The 17,363-nt window shown below is 41.6% G+C and overlaps 1 protein-coding gene and 1 long non-coding RNA gene across 2 annotated transcripts in view; both read right to left on the bottom strand.

The window, feature by feature from the left end:
- Positions 1-133: 133 nt before the first annotated feature.
- On the bottom strand, positions 134-3,697 carry LOC137210343 (uncharacterized). Its single transcript, XR_010936469.1, has 3 exons — positions 3,575-3,697; positions 3,458-3,493; positions 134-1,456 (listed from the first exon to the last, which is right to left on the bottom strand). It is a non-coding gene; the product is annotated as an uncharacterized lncRNA (long non-coding RNA).
- Positions 3,698-12,645: 8,948 nt separating this feature from the next.
- The window catches only part of LACTB2 (lactamase beta 2), a 31,636-nt gene continuing 26,918 nt past the window's right edge, over positions 12,646-17,363 (bottom strand). Inside the window, exons 6-7 of the mRNA XM_067712083.1 lie at positions 15,371-15,452; positions 12,646-14,552 (exon numbers count right to left, since the gene is read on the bottom strand). Coding sequence (XP_067568184.1) covers positions 14,509-14,552; positions 15,371-15,452 — 126 coding nt within the window. The 3' untranslated portion in view covers positions 12,646-14,508. The remainder of the gene's footprint in view (positions 14,553-15,370; positions 15,453-17,363) is intronic.

The following is a 17,363-nucleotide window of genomic DNA, read 5'->3' as shown; positions in this document are numbered from 1 at the left end:
GCGGGCGCAGACATCCGGCACGAGTGAAGAGGATGAAGAGGGGTCAGGAGACTGGTGAGCGGGTGACGGTCGCGGGGCCGCGGGTAGTGAGTGGGTGGTGTAGTTGGAGGGCATGGGCTTCCAGAAGAGCGCGGGCTTTGTGGGGAGGGGGGAGAGCTCTCTGTCGGCAGCAGGGAGGGGCATGGGCACACCCACTCCCCCGCTGGGCTCTGCTGCGTGCTGGGGTGGGCGGGAGAGCAGCTGCCTCGTGATGCTCCGGGGGGAAGCAGGTTTCAGTTTCCACTGAGAGCGGCCCCAGGTGCAAGAGGGTGAAGAAACTGCAGAAAAGGGTGGAGGCTGTGGAGGGCTTGGTCGATGACACAGCTGGGGTTCTAGGGGATGCAGTGGAAGGGTGGGGGGAGGTTAGCTTAAGTCAAATCAGGGGAGGAAGAGCCACGAGGGGGAGAGAATGTGGTGATGGTGGATGACCTGGAGGTTCGCCTCCAAGGAGACTAAGGTGGAAAGGGTCCTGCCGCATGGGGCAACTATGCAGATGGTCTTTTAGGGAAAGTGGGGAATCAGTTCTAATTTTAGCTTCCTTTTTAGGATGGGCTGCTTCAGAAGCTTATAGGGAGGGAGGACTGCCGTTAAATCCTCTGAAGGTGGGTCATGGTGGTGGGGAAAGTGGTCTAAGGAGACCCTCAGGGCTCTGGAGGTCTCTCTTAAGCAGACTGATTGCTCAGGTGTGTCCAGCTCTGGAGGCTATTGTGTGTCCAGTGTGGTGCTGGCTCCTATGTGTACAGACACTGTCTTGTGGGTAACTGATGTTTCCGCAAATGTAGCTTGGATCCCGAAATGTTGGGATTCTCAGGATATTTTTAATAGTTTAAAAAAGGACGAAAAGCAGACTGTTTGAAATTGGGTCTATCCGGGAAAATCTGTGGCATAGGGTTGCTGTAATTATGAGAAATATAAAAGAAACGGAGAGACAATCTTTGCCCTCAAAGAGGTTATTTCTAGTTGGTCGCATAAGACATATATGAAAAGGAAAAAAACAGTTCTGAGATGATGCAAAAGTAAGTACAACAAGCATGTGCCTAATAAAAGGAAGAACTAAAGTGGGACTGTTGGATTTCAACAGCTCCTAGGGGACAAAAGAATGGAAAAGAAGAAACTAATGTTTGTTGTATGACTACTGTGTTCCAGGTATTGATATTTTGCTTTCAAATAAGTTACATCATTTAGTTTTCACAGAAACCCTATGAATAGTTGTTATTCTAATTTAAAAATAGGGAAACTGAGGCTCAGAGAGGTTAAGTAATTTGCCCAAAGTCCCAGGGCTGGCAACCTGTTTGTCTGACAAACCCATTCTGTTTCAGTATAAATAGTACTCCAGGAGCTTCACTTACCAGGATGACTCTGAACTTCCAGAGCCAATGATTCTCAACCTGATCCATTGAAGAGACTGGTTCCTGCTCTGATGGAAACACAAAGCCCATTAAAACAAAACAAAACAAAAACGGGTCATTTATCTGTTTACATGCTATTGTTAAATCATTTATAGTAAATTTTAAGAATATAAAATTGCGCTCGTCTTGTGAGGAAGAAATTGTATTTCTATGAGGAAGCGAAATCGTTGCTTTAATAGTTGGAAATGATATAATTTTCTTGAGTATAAATTTTACTGCTATGGAAACTATAAGCCAAATTTATAATGCAGTGTTGTTACTCTTAGGAAAGATTGTCAAGAGAGGACACGTCACCCTTGGAGGGAGAGCCAACTGGTAATGAAAAGGCTGTGACCCAGCCAGATCACTCTTGGGTCCCCCTAGGGGCAGGGCTGTGATCTTCTGACCTCTAGAAGCTTAAGGAACCCAAGATGGAGTGTCTATCCTTATTTAAACTATAACTTAGTTCACTTTATTTAGTCTCACTTTGTTTAGCACACCAAGGGCCTGAGTTAATGCTTCTCTGATAGATGAGAGATCAGTTTCAGAAAGTGGTGAATGCAAAGTGTAAAAATGGAAACAGGAAGTGTAAGTGATTTCAAGAAGTTTAGCTTCAAAGGGGAGGAGAGAGCAGGGTAGGTCACTAAAGAAGAATCAGGGAGTTAAGGTATGTTTCGTGTTTGCTGTTGAATGATGTGACAGTTGATCGTGTTTAGATACGAGAAAAGGGAAAAGAGGAAGAGGTTGAAGACACTGGGGAGATGGGGAGAGGTGGGAAAATTGATGGACTGAGGTCTTGAAGGTTTGGATCCTCCAGAACATAGGTAGAGGATTAACTTTACATAGGAGGGGACACCTCTTTTCACACGGAAATGAAGGAGGGACAAGGCAAGGTCAGCAGAGACAAAGCAGTCATGGACCTGAGTGGAGGTTCTTTCCCGCTGTGATGAGATCAGGAAGGGCAGTGCCAGGAAGACAGTGAGGCACAATCCTGTTTTGAAGGAATGAGAGGGGAGTGACAGCCACAAGCGTGGAGGGAAAGATGGCCACAGGAACAGGGTGGCCCTGGAGGGGTTTGGACAGGAGGAGACTGTCAGCCCCACTAAAGGGGCTTGGTGGTTTGAGGGGAGGGCTAGGATACAGTTTAAGCAGCTGGTTAAGGGAGTGCTCGGTGCAGGGTTGGAGGATGTAGGGCGTTTCTTTATACTGGAGTGGATTATCTTATTATAACTCTCCTAGTTGCAAGGGACTGAAAAGAAGATTCACAAGATTCAGCAGATTCAAAAGAAAAGCTTTGGGGAACTGGGACGCTCTGTGGATCGTGGGAGCTAGAACCAGGTACCTGACCTCATCAGGACTCTCTCTCAATGTATCTTTTTTTCTGTCTTTTGTTTCAGGTTGGCTTCATTTTTCCCTATAGTCAATGGACTTTATTTACATGGCAGAGAACATTGTCACTTGCAAGTTTTATCAGAACAATCCCAAAGGAAGACCTAGACAAAGCTGGCTTGGTTGTATGATCATGTCTGGGTCACGTGGCCTATCTTGGTCACATGCATTTCCCATGGGTAGGGTAAGTGAGTCTATTATTAGAAGGTGCAGAGGAAGAGGTGTTGGGCAAATAAGAACATGAACCAACATAGGTGTCCCAGGGAACATGGTGGGAAGGTTCTAAAGGTAGAGGAACAGCAGGAGGTGGTTGGATCAGGGGAGAAAAATCCAACAGTAGTATGACCCTGATTGAATGGATGGTCATAGACTAGATGGATGGGATAGAATAGATGGCTTGTATTTCAGGCAACAGCCAAGGACTCTGAAGATGTGTAGTAGGATGGATTTCTGAACTAAACTCAGCAGACACAGATAGAGGAGTGGTCCTTCTTTGAATTTGTTTCGCCTGCAAGAGGGTCTTAGTTCTCATGAACAGACAGGAAAATGGCGGTAGGTAAGTGGTTCCTGGGGAGATGGGTACACGAGGACACTGCAGCAGCAGATTGGGGGTATGCTTCGCAAAGTAACTGGAGACTCACCTCTGCCAGGGAGGTCACCCAGTAGATCACTTTCACCTGAGGAGAATGAAATGATGAGAGCATCGTTCTGTGCAAAATGCTTTGCTCAACTGCTTCTAAAATTAGAAGGTCTTATACCTCAGGGAATTTGTGACTGGTGGAGCTGACATGATGTCTTGTAGCCATCAGAAAAATGGTGTATGGCTCGGTGCCTAGTAGAACCAAGGTCTTGGGGTGGTGGCCAAGGATTCTTTGGAGCTGTTTCCTTGTTTGCATCAGCCCTTGTGCTCAAAGACAAAGCTTACAGCACGAGTGAAAACAGTTAAAATGTGTACAGTTCTTTGCGGTCCCCCAAACACCGTTGATATATACATTATTAATTTTAATCTCATATCAACCAGGAACATAATGTTCTCCCTACTTCAAATAAGGAAGCAGAGGCTCAGTAAAATAACTTGTTTAAGATTTTACAATTATTAAATGTTAACTCCCAAGATGAAGAATGTGAATTTTTAAAAGATATGGTAAGATTTTACTAAAAAGTAAATATGGTGCTTTATGGAGCTTAATTGGTGTTAAGTCCAAGTGAAATAATCATAAGGGAATATGTGAATGTGTTCTGTTAACAACAACAACAAAATAATAGCAACTAATATTTATTGGGTACCAAGCACTGTGATAAACACAAAGAACATTTAATACAAAACTCATTGAGTTAGGTACCATTATCATTCTTTTTCTGTAGATGAGGAATTGATTGGACAAATAATATTACTAAAGCATCACCACCACCACCATGATGAATGGAAACAGGAATAGGCCACATCCTGGGAAATCAATTAGTAGTTTATTTTAACTCAGGAAATGAGCGCCAGGCCAGGGAAGAAAAGAGAAAGGGATAAGTCCCTGAGACTATGTGAGAGAAACGATAGGTTTCGTTCCTGTGAAGCAAGCCCCTTTCATTTCCTAGGCAGTTTATCACTCCTGGCATCTCTCACACCCACCAGCATTTTCTTTGGTCTTCAGATCGCATCTACATCCTCAAACTATATCATAAATATTGCCTTGCTAAATGGTGTGGGGCTTGAAAGAAATAGGAGTGACCAAGGACAGATTCAGCTGGGCACATGGGGGGAATGGTGGTGCTACTTATCCAAATGGTGAGTTGGGAAGGAGAGGTGATCAGGAATATGGGATTGTGGAGTAAGCAGAAGAGTTCAGTTTTAGATATACTGAGTTTCTTCACATTGACGTCTGGACTTTGGGAGATAGCTACGTGAAGAGTCCCTGCAGACAGCAAAAGATTCAAGCTCAAGTATACATTTGGTGATGATGGTTACCACGACTAAAATGGATTAGCTCTTTGAGGTGGTGAATTAGAAGAAAGAAGAGCAACGAATTTAGTCTTGGGGGTGCCTGTAGCGAAGGGACTATAAAGGCGATCAGGATCTTAATTTTATATATATAGCATTTAATAACAGTGGTTTTCAGAGCACTTTTCTAACAGTAATTTCCCACGAATCCTCCATAAACTCTGGATGATGGAACTTTTAAAAGCTCACAACATTCTTTCACTCTTTAATCCTAATAACGAATTTATTTTAGGCTTAAATGCTATTGCAAGGAATGTGCTGGTCCAAAGGACAGTATTATTAGGAATTATTTCCTCTGAAGTTGAAATTCTTTAAAAACATACTAAATAAGACAAGTAATAAAATGGGGGAAGAAAAGGACAATGATTCTATTAAAAATTGGATTCCAAGAAAAATTGCTATAAGACTAGCTTCCAGGAAGTCAAGGCAAAATGTGAACATGTTGAATTAACTAGATGTTTGTCCCATGCAGAGTGTATGAAACATGGTTAATTATCAGCATCACATGGAACCTCCCTAACCTGGAGATTCTGGTGAGCGTGTCTGGCTTGGGGTCTGGGAAGCCGTGCATGTTTTCAAAGTTCCCCAGGTGATTCTAATAGTTAGTCCAATTTGACAAGCCCTAGTCTCATAAAGGAAATAGACCAGTTCATATGGGAGAGAAAAACTTTTTTCTAGCTCTGAAATCTGAAAGAGATTTCGTTCCATGAACACTGAAGAACACTGAATAATAAAATACACAATGCCCTCAATAGCATTAAAAAAAAACCCAAACGGGTAGAGATTTTATATGTGTGGATCTCACACTGACCTTTGATAAAATAAAAACCAACAACATAATACTAAATTATAATTCTGTTCGTGTGAATAAAGAACTATCTGGGTCAATGGGAAAAATGATATTCCTTGGTCCTTTTCAGGAATTCTGATCCAGCACATCTGGTTAGGGACCAGAAATTTGCTTATTTGTAATAAGTACCCCACTTGATAGTGATGGAAGTGGCTCAAGGCCATAGTTTTGCACCAAGAGAATGGATGGTTAACAATATTCCTTAGAGTTTCAGGTTTAGATATAAAATCTTGAGATACACCATTTGTGGTCAGCATGTTCACCATTTTTGAAAACTGAAGCAGGGGAAAGAAGCAGGATTAATCTACTCCCACAAAGTAGGCTGGGAACACTTCTATGGTATAAAACCAGAGAGCTTCTTTCAGTGAAAAATTTTCTTCAACCCTTGGGAAAATGTTAAAAGCATGGGCTGCATCATATGCCATTAGAATAGATGTTGGTCTCACTAAAAGGAAGAAATGGGTAATAGAATTGACATTCTATTATCACAGGTGATGATTTAGCATTCTCGACCTCCCATTTCCTTTCCTCCATTATCCTGTAATGCAATTTTTAATCAGTGTTTATGTTATTGCCTATGTAAGATTGAAGAGTCAGATAGTATTTCATACTTATTTCTTTCCTAACATCATTCTTATTTTTTGGACTCAGTGATTGCCTCATTTCCCCCCTCCGCCACCAGTATAGTTTTCTATTAACTGATTGTCCTTTCAGTTGCTCAACTAGAGTTGTTGTCTGACTACCAGCAGTTTTTTTCCCCCAAAGCCTCAACCATCCCAAATAATGTTTCATTTCCTCCACCCTGGAGATCGCTCTCTGAAGCCTCCGCTTCCTCTTACTCCAATATGGAGCAGGCTTTGGAGACCCCTTTGTCTTAGAACTCACTTTTTTTGTTTTTGGCCGTGCTGTGCAGCTTGTGGGATCTTAGTTCCCCAACCAGGGATTGAACCTGGGCCCTTGGCAGTGAAAGTGTGAAGTCCTCACCACTGGACCACCAGGGAATTCCCTTAGAACTCACTCTTGACAATTTTCTGTATTGGATTTGCTGTTGCACCTGTGGGCCTTCCTTTTTCTTGTTTCTCTGGAGTGCATTATCCAGCAGTTCCCTAAAGAGAGGTGCATGGCAGATACACAAATTTTTGAGTCCTTACCTGGACACATGACTGATAATTCAGTTGGTTGTAAACTTCTAGGACACAAATAATTTTTCCCTCAGATAGTTGAAGGCATTATGTCCTAAAACCCCTTGTTACATTTAAAAAGCCAGTGCCATTTTCTTTCTTTCTTTTTTTTTTTTTTTTTTTGCGGTACACGGGCCTCTCACTGCTGTGGCCTCTCCTGTTGCGGAGCACAGGTTCCGGATGTGCAGGCTCAGCAGCCATGGCTCACGGGTCAGTGCCATTTTGAGTCATGTTCCCTCCTAAGTGATTCTAACCACCAATCCTACCACCACACCCATAGCCTGAAAGCTTCTAAGGGCTTCTCTTTATTTCTGATATTCTGAAATTTTGAAATGGTATGACTTGGTATGGATTGTTTTATCTTTTTTTACACTGTTGAGCACTAAGTAGACCCTTTCAGTGGAAAGACTCATGTCCTTCAGTTCTGGGAAATCTTCTTGTATTTCTTCTTTGATAATTTCTGCCTATTTTCAGTTCTTTTCTTTCTGGACCCCTATTTGATTTTGTACCTCCTGGTTTCCTTTTAAAGTCTTCTGTCTTTTTTCTTCTCTTTTCCATCTTTGTTGTTGTTTTCTTCTCAACTTTGTTTTCCAACCGTTCTATTTATTTTGGTTATATATTTTTATTTTCCAAGACTTTTTCACAGTTACTTTTCATAGTAATCTTTCTTATTTTATAAATTATAATACTTTCCCTTATCTCTCTAAAGATACTAATAATTAAAAAAATTTTCTCTACATTGACTTTTTTCTTTACTTTAGCTTGTTTTGCTCCATCATTTCTGATGTTTGATTTCTGTTTATACTAAGAGATACTGATTGGAAACTGTATATGTGGGTGAGTGTATGAGAGGATTTGTCAAATTGTAGGGAGATATGGCCATTGTGTTGGAGAACACACATATAACTGTATGTGCAGGTTTTTTCTTATTTTTTTCCCCCCAACCTGGGAGGATTTGATGAGGAGTTTTATAACAATGGTTCAAAGTGAGGTCTCTGACGAGATTAGGGTCTTGTGAGCAGGGCTTGTGCAAGTTTTTTCTCTAGATCATTCTCTCTCTTGAGATGAAATTTCCAATCTTCTACCTGGCATTCATCTATTTGGAAGCTGCTGTTCTGGGGACAGGTGAGGAAAGGGGAATGGAGGTCTACTGTTCTGAATTTTGCTTAACTTTTTTCTACCTTTCACCTCCAAGAATAAACATCAGTCTCTTTTTTTGAGGTGGTGGTTGGCTGGCTGTGTAGCACTGGGGTCTGTTGCACATAATAAGCTTTCACTATGGGGACTTACCTGGTGGTCCAGTGGTTAAGACACTGCGCTTCCAATGCAGGAGGTGTGAGTTCAATCCCTGGTCAGGGAACTAAGATCCCACATGCTACATGTGAAGCCAAAAAAAAAAAAGCTTTCACCAATCCCAGTTTTTTAAAAAAAGGATTTATTTGTTTATTTGTTTATGGCTGTGTTGGGTCTTCGTTACTGTGTGCGGGCTTTCTCTAGTTGCGGCGAGCGGGGGCTACTCTTCGTTGCGATGCTCACGCTTCTCATTGAAGTGGCTTCTCTTGTTGCATAGCACGGGCTCTGGGCGCGCGGGCTTCAGTAGTTGTGGTGCACGGGCTTAGTTGCCCCGCGGCATGTGGGATCTTCCCGGACTGGGGCAGGAACCCGTGTCCCCTGCATCAGCAGGCGGACTCTCAACCACTGCGCCACCAGGGAAGCCCCAATTTTTGGCTATAGTTTTACCACTTCCCTGACTCTATCTGCTGTCTTTCAAAATTTGATTAAAATCTCTGCAATCTCTTCTTGGATGGTCTTCTCAGGTTTATATCTTTTACTATTATTTTTTATCTTTACCTCTGTAAACTTTATATTATTTTCGGGGGGGGGGGCTCTTGGAAAGGAATGGCAATAAACATGTGATCCATCTGCCATAAATCAGCACCAAAAATTAATTTTCAAACAATAATGCTTAATATGGTTTTAAAAACTGCCTATAATGTTAATGGATTTTAATATGGATTTGCTGGGGATTCAGAATTTTAGCATTTTTGAGCAGTCTTTCAGGATAAACTTGGTAAGCAGCAGCCACTTTTTTGAGAATTTAATGTTATATAATTCAATAATGGATAAAATAAGCATACATAGCACATAAGAGTCTTCATTTAACACTGTTGACTGTCCCTCTTCGGATGCCTCTCTTGGTTGCTGTCACGCCTCTCTCCCAGTGATTATCCTATCTTTGATCAAGCTTTCATTTTTTTTTTTTTTTTTGCGGTACGCGGGCCTCTCACTGTTGTGGCCTCTCCCGTTGCGGAGCAACAGGCTCTGGACGCGCAGGCTCAGCGGCCACGGCTCACGGGCGCAGCATGTGGCTCCGCGGCATGTGGGATCTTCCCAGACTGGGGCACGAACCCGTGTCCCCTGCATCGGCAGGCGGACTCTCAACCACTGCACCACCAGGGAAGCCCTTGATCAAGCTTTCTTAATCGTCCTTGCCAATTCTCTTCCTTTGTACCCACCCCAAGGTTGTGTACATTTACCCATTGCTTTCATGGCAACCTCAGGGCCGTGACATCCTAATCTCTCTCTAACCCAGACCGCCTTCTTAAGCTTCTCTGTAGATTGGGGTGCAGGTCAACTTACCATTTTCCCAGTGGGCATGTACCTCCCCTCTGTTCTGGGAGACTAGCCCAGTAGATTCTATGAGACAGACTCAGGCTTTTTCTTTTGATTAAGACGTTTTATTATTTATATTTTGAATAAGCAATACATTCAAATAATTCAAAAGTCCAAAGATATAAAAGGGTAGATTGTGATGTTTCCGGTCCTATCCCCGGTTCCTCAGCTACCCATAAGTTCTCCTCTTGGGAGGTAACCAATGTTACTGTTTTTTTTTAAATTTTGGGGGTGTTTTTCCAGAGATATTGCCTGCATACACAAGTAAATACACTTATATAGGCCCCTCCTCCATTCTCCGCTTTAATTCCAAACGTTTCAAAAGGCCCAGCATCAGTGCGGCTGGAACTAAGACTTTCACAGTCAATATTTCAAACATGGAACTTTTTCTCCCAACAAAACCAAGTATCCTTTGAAGCCCCCCCCCAGAATGGAAAAGGGGGAAAAGACTGATGAGTTTTCCTGCTCCAACAATGCCTGGAAATTGGTAGCAAGATTTAAGCTGGTGCACTGCACTGGTGAGCAAGGGAGACTGGCAAGGGAGAGGGCGCAAAGTTCAGCATTGGCAGAGTTAAGATACACTCGCACTTAAATCTTTTCTCATTTTCTCTAGGATTCCAGCCTCCCTGCTACTAGTCAACTTTACTTTTTCTTTTTTTAAAAAGTTTTTGATTTTATATTGGAGTATAGTTGATTTATAATGTGTTAGTTTCAGGTGTACAGCAAAGTGATTCAGTTATACATATATCTATTCTTTTTCAGATTCTTTTCCCATACACGTTATTAATTTTACTTTTTCTTGAAGTGACAACCTGGACATATGAAAATATTCGCAAATAACTTAAAAATACTCAGAAAGTCTCCCAGAAACACACAGAGAAGATTCAGGTTTCACAGAGTTGGCCGGGGCATCCGGTGAGCTACCGCAGAGAGCTCTGATTTATTTATCATCTATTTCACACACAATGGAAAGAAGGGAAAGCTATTTATGAAGGAATCAGTACTGGTCCCAAACCCTTCTCTGAGCCTCTTCTCCATCTGAGAAGAGGTCTCACCCACTGTGGCCACAGGGGCGGGCATGTGACCAAAGCTGGGCCAAATACAGAATCTCATGTTTCCCTGACCACAGACACTGGTCCAAGGTATGGGTAATGAGCCAGTATAAGTCATCGAGTCCTTCCCCTAGGATTTTCCAAACTGAAGCTGGAAGAACTAGCTTTCCCTGCTGGTTATGAGCCCACAGCTGCCCGTAACCTTCACCATGTGAAGGAGCCAGTCGGCTGTGGAGGCTCTGACCCGCCCCCCTCCAAAAAAAAAAAAAAAATGTTTGGGGTTGTACTGATGGGATCCAAATCTTCATTCTTATTCACAAACCTGGCTTCACCTTCAACCTTCTCAGGTTGGTTAGCTGTGCCAACCAACTTTCCTTTTTGCTTACACTAACCTGCAACAAAATATAGCCTACCTATTTAGCCCCAGCTCTGTATATCTAAGTGCTTACCAGGTATCTCTCTTTCGATGTTCCCTGGTACTTCAAACTCATATCTACAGTACAATGCATCGTCCCTCCCTTACCCACTCTATGTACCCCATTTCCTGTATTCCCTCATCCTGGTTATCAATTCAGCAACTACCCAGCTGCCCAAGCCAGAAATCTATAGCTCTACTGGGCTTCTTCCTTTCCACCTGATCCCATCCCTCAAGACCTAATAGGTCCCTAAGTTCTATTCCTCTTCTTAAATATTTCTCATATCTGTTACTCTGTCTTCTACCACCTTTGAGACTCTTTGGGCTTCTTTGTTCCCTCCCCTACCGTGCTGAAAAGGCCATCTCAGAATACTTACCCTGTGTACTGCCTCTGTCGAATGGGGTGCCCTTCTGATAAAATTTCCTGGGACCCTTCTGGTCCCAGATGATTGGTCTAAAGCAGTTACCATAAGGGCTGGTCAGTAACATACAGGACAGGATGGCGGGAGAGCTCTCCAAAAAGGATATAGAAGATTAATTACACCAGTCAGGTCCTCTTGTATGAGGAGATCTGAACCTGAGACACCTAGAGAGCTACTCAGTGGTTGCAAAACAGAAGCTGAAGGATTACGGGGAGAGGGCAGAGGTGATGATAAGGAGAATGCAAAAACTTTTGAGTAAATAGAAGATGAGTAAGCGGAAGCTATGAGTAATCTACAACCTCTGGGTGTATTGAATGGGGGTAAAGTAATTGGCTGGAGTGATAGAAACAAAAAGGGGAGCAAAATTACCATCATGGTCGGGGACAAACTCGCTGTTGAGGAGACAACAGAATAATACTAGTCCTGTCCTGGACCACCACCTGCTTTCCAGTTGCTAAATCGTGTATATCCATCCTGTGTGGCTGGACAACAGCACACTGGTTCCTGTGAGTTTGTGTTCCCATGAGATGCTTCTTATCCTTATGACCTCAACCCACAAATACTATACAGTGTAGTTTAGTCACATAAATTAGTTCCCCAACCACGTGATGCTTTGCCACCTGTTTATGTGCATACACTATTTCTTCCAACTAGAACAATCTTCTCATCTCCCAAACAGATACCCCTAACTTCGTCACCTGGCTGCCACTGACTCATCTTTCATGACTGGGTGTAGGCTCCTCCTCTAAGCAGCTTTCTGTAACCCAACCAGGTTACACACTCTTCCTTTACTCCAAACAAACTTACTGCTACTGCATATCGTAATTGTGTGTCTCCACAACCAGATGAGCTTATTTTGAGAGCAGAGATGCTACTTTGTTCCCCTCTGTATCCCCAGCATCTGGCCCAGCACCCACACAAGGCAGATACTTAGTGGACGCCATTGTTTTTGATAAAGCTCAGTTGCCTAGACTCATTCAAGAGCCAAGTTTCATAACCTTCCCTCATCACCCCTCTTTCAACAGATCCACTTGCAGCTTAAAGTGTGCCATGGTACCTTAGAAAGACAGCGATCCCACAGCTTTGTGTATGCGATTCCCCCAGTTCAGAATGCCCTTCTCATCCCTATGTCCTAATTCGTTGTGGTTTTAATTTGCATTTCCCTCATGATTAGAGATGGTGAACATCTTTTCATGTGCTTATTGGCCATTTGCATATCTTCTTGGGACAAATGTCTTATCAAGTCCTTTGCCCATTTTTGAACTGGGTTGTTTGTTTTTTGTTGTTGAGTTCACAGTCATTTTGTAATATGGAATGGTTTCAGGAACACAACAGGTCTCCAGAGTTTAGAATGGTATGAAAATCCTAGGGGCCTTTGGAAAAGTGGCAGGAAGAGGTAAGGATGTTAAAGTTTTTAAAGAATTTTTAAAAAGTCTTTAGAAAAGAGAAAAGAAAGTATACTTTCAGGATTCTGAGCTCATTTTTGTATTGTCATTTGGCAACCTTATGGGTTAAATAAGCATTGGTGGGCTACCTTAGAACCTAACTACTATTTTTTTTTTAAAGACAACTCATTATATATTTTTATTTTATTTTAAATTTATCTATTTTATTTATTTACTTTTGGCTGTGTTGGGTCTTCATTGCTGCGCGCGGGCTTTCTCTAGTTGCAGCGAGCAGGGGCTACTCTTCGCTGCAGTGTGTGGGCTTCTCATTGCGGTGGCTTCTCTCGCTGTGGAGCGTGGGCTCTAGGTGTGCGGGCTTCAGTAGTTGCAGCACGCGGGCTCAGTAGTTGTGGTTCATGGGCTCTAGAGCACGGGCTCAGTAGTTGCGGCACATGGGCTTAGTTGCTCCGCGGCATGTGCGATCTTCCCAGACCAGGGATCGAACCCGTGTCCCCTGCATTGGCAGGCGGATTCTCAACCACTGTGCCACCAGGGAAGTCCCCCTAACTACTATTTACTTTAAATAGATATGCTTGTTGCTTATCTATTTTTTAAAAAATTATTTATTTTTGGCTGCACTGGGTCTTCATTGCTGTGCGCGGGTTTTCTCTAGTTGTGGCGAGCGGGGACTGCTCTTCGTTGTGGTGCATGGTTTTCTCATCGTGGTGGCTTCTCTTGTTGCAGAGCACGGGCTCTAGGCACGTGGGCTTCAGTAGTTGTGGTGCACGGGCTCAGCAGTTGTGGCTCATGGGCTCTAAGAGTGCAGGCTCAGTAGTCATGGTGCACGGGCTTAGTTGCTCCGTGGCATGTAGGATCTTCCTGGACCAGAGCTCGAACTCATGTCCCCTGCACTGGCAGGTGGACTCAACCACTGCGCCACCAGGGAAGTCCCCTAACCACTATTTATAAACACTTCTTATAAAAAATTCTGTCTTATAATATTCTAATTTTAAAAACTTTGGTATATAATTCATATATATGTTGATGACTATATATGAAAACCTAAATTTGGAAAGTAAGTTGGTTGTACTAATGGATTACAGAAATAATTATTTATATACAATGACTTTAATTGGGAATTTAATATTTTTCTATTACCAGAAGTTGATTTACATGAATCATTTGTAGGATGCCACTATGAGAAAGTATACGTGATACAGAGGTATAGAACTGATATATAAACATGATATAATTGATAGAAACATGAAAACAAGCCTGTAATCTGCAGATATAGACGAAGGTTGCAGAAAAGGAAGGATTACACTGAAATCTGCGCTGTTAATTGAAGCAGCTAGAAAAAAACAGTATTACTGACCACTGGTAATAGATAAATAACCTCTAAGAATAATATCCAGTTTAAATGACATAAATTATTTTAAATGACATAAATTATTTTAAAAGAAACTTATTTTATGTATTGAAAATGGATAAACTATTGGATTTTGAATTTTTGGTAAAATGTTATAAGACCTAGGTGAGACAAATAGCTAATATTATAGGTGTAAAATGTAATTTACATACTTTAGAATAAGTATGATGTTAAAGTATATTTAGGATTATTTTCAATGTTCCACATGCTATATTCTCTGTAAATAATTAATAGTTAACAAAACATACCATTCTCTAAAAACAAAACAACAAAATCTTTCTTTAAGCTGAAACTAAAGATGAGCTTTCCATTTCTCCTCAGGATCCATGATGCTAACTGTGGAAGGAAAATTACAGAGTAAACATTTAACAAAAGATGAGCAAATCACTAGATTTTAAGTTAGCTTGTAACTAGAAAAACCATTAATTCCTAAAATAATTTTGTTGCTCAATATAAAGCTGGGGTTTTCTTGGGGGGGTACATATAAAGATGTTGCTGAAGCTTCTACACAAAGTCCAACTTTGCACCTCTTGCTTTTTTTTTTTTTTTTTTTTTTTTTGCAGTACACGGGCCTCTCACTGTTGTGGCCTCTCCCGTTGCGGAGCACAGACCGGGGCACGAACCCGTGTCCCCTGCATCGGCAGGCGGACTCTCAACCACTGCGCCACCAGGGAAGCCCACCTCTTGCTTTCTAAGGATCAAACTTCTAAGATTATTAACTTGACAAATTAACTTAACACTAGGGAACAATTATAGAATTACTGCTTTAATATCTTTGAGTTTGCTAACTTTACTGCTGCTAGACCTTTGGATGTTCCCAAATCTTCTAATCGATACATGTAAAATCCTTCGTGGTCGTGTGGTCTGGGAGAGGAGAAGCTCTCTTCCTGCTACATGCCCGTGGCTGTCATTCTGGTGGGTGAGGACTGAAACCCCCATGCGAGATTCTCATTCCTGTGGAAGCTTTTGTTCTAACTTGTGATCCCCTGGCCTTTTGCTACTGACCTTTCCTAGTGACTGTCTCTCCAACTTACAGTGACATTCAAGGGAGAACTCTGGTGGGTGGTGTTTTTCCTCAAAGGAAACTAGTTCATTTGTTAACAAATATTTTAAGTGCTGGTAATAAAAGAACTAAAATTTGGAAGAATACTTACATATCTTTCCTTCCTTTTCTAATTTTTTCAAATGAAGTAAGAGGTTATGTTCGGCCATTTTATGTAAATGCTCAGGAGTATCCTAAAGGAAAAATGAGAGTGAAAGTAAAGCATTTCTTTTTTAAAAAAGAACAGAGTTAATCTTTTTGAAACTTTGAAAGAAAAAAGGCAAAATAATACAGTCTTAATTCAAATACAGTTTTATAGAGTAATAATCAACACTGTTTCATCTTATGTATGTCTTGCTTTGAGTCACTTTATTATTAGAAATATACTTATAGGAAAACAGACTGTAAGCGCCATAAAGACAGTACAGTAGCAGCATCTGTTCACTACTGAATACCCAGTGCTTAGCAAAATGGCACATAGTGGGAACTCAGTATTTTATAAATGAATGAATAAATAAACATAAAAATTATTCTAGGTAGTTTTGATGATTCTACAGACAGCTGGCCCTATGGTCTATTTATTAGGTTACATGATAATGTCTTTGCACATTTTTATTAAAAGTATGTATGTTTCCACCTTAAAACTTACAATTTTTCCTTTATTTTTGCCAAGCTAGTAATGTAATACTGACAACTATTATCTGAATGGTAAACAAAATAAATATTCCTTTTATTCTTTTTTCTAAATATATATTTTTAATTTTATTGGAGTATACCTGATATACAATATTAATGTTAAGTACAATATGGTGCTTCACAATTCTTAAAGGTTATATTCCATTTAGTTATTATAAAATATTGGCTTTATTCCCTGTGCTGTACAATATATTTATCTTTGTAGCTTATTTTATACATAACAGTTTATACTCCCCTACCCTTTTATTGCCCCTCCCCCTTCCCTCTCCCCACCGGTAACCACTAATTTGTTCTCTATAGCTGTGAGTCTGTTTCTTTTTTTGTTATATTCACTAGTTTGTTGTATTTTTTAGGTTCCACATTACAAGTGGTAACATACAGTATCTGTGTCCTTATATGCTTTTTTTTTTTTTTTTGCGATACGCGGGCCTCTCACTGTTGTGGCCTCTCCCATTGCGGAGCACAGGCTCCGGACGTGCAGGCTCAGCGGCCATGGCTCATGGGCCCAGCCGCTCCGCGGCATGTGGGATCTTCCTGGACCGGGGCACGAACCCGTGTCGCCTGCATCGGCAGGCGGACTCTCAACCACTGTGCCACCAGGGAAGCCCCCTTATATTCTTTAAGTAAGAATTTTCCTGAAGTCAAGCTTCTTGACTAAATTTACTATGTCCATTTCTCAGCTCCCTGAAAATGTTTTGCAAAAATCATTGAATTATATTTTAATCAAAATTCAAAGAATTCTTTTCAGTCCTCATTTTACCTGAAATCAACTGGCTAGTCTCTCCGTTTGGAAGAACTCCTCTCTTTTCCCTTGGTTATTCTACCTCTTATGATTTCATCTTCATCCTGGATATTCTTCCCCGATTTCTCTTCAATACTGATGTTCATGATGAATTGTATCATTGACTCTCTTCTCTTTTTACTTGATCAACTTGTCACCACAACATCATGTGTTAATGATTCCCAAGCAGAAACCTCCAACCCCAAACTCCCTGACGCTCCAGTACCATATATTATATCCACCAGTGTGATTTTCTAGGTCTAATTATGTGACTCCCTGCCTAAGATCCTTGGGTGGTCATTCCCAGCTTATTGGCTGGAGCCCAAATTTTTTTAGCATGGCAACCAAGGGCTTCCCCTGACCTGCCATGCCTGCCTTTCTTGCCTCATTTCCTGGGACCCCCTCCCTGCCCATCTACAATATACATTCTGGGCTCCGGTCAGATGCATTTTCTTTGTGGGTTTTCAAACACACACGACGCTTTTGTGACTCCCAGTGTTTGAACACATCTTTCCTTCTGTCTAGAATGACTTCTCTTCTCCTGTACTCTGACCTCACTCCTTCTTCAAGATCCGATTCAATAATTAAGTTTCTGAAGCTTTTCTGGACAAGCCTCATCACCCTGCAT

This window comes from Pseudorca crassidens, chromosome 17 (assembly GCF_039906515.1).
Source record: "Pseudorca crassidens isolate mPseCra1 chromosome 17, mPseCra1.hap1, whole genome shotgun sequence".
Lineage (NCBI taxonomy): Eukaryota > Metazoa > Chordata > Mammalia > Artiodactyla > Delphinidae > Pseudorca > Pseudorca crassidens.
The sequence above is the reverse complement of the archived record's forward strand: the minus strand, read 5'-3'. Positions and strand labels throughout refer to the sequence as shown.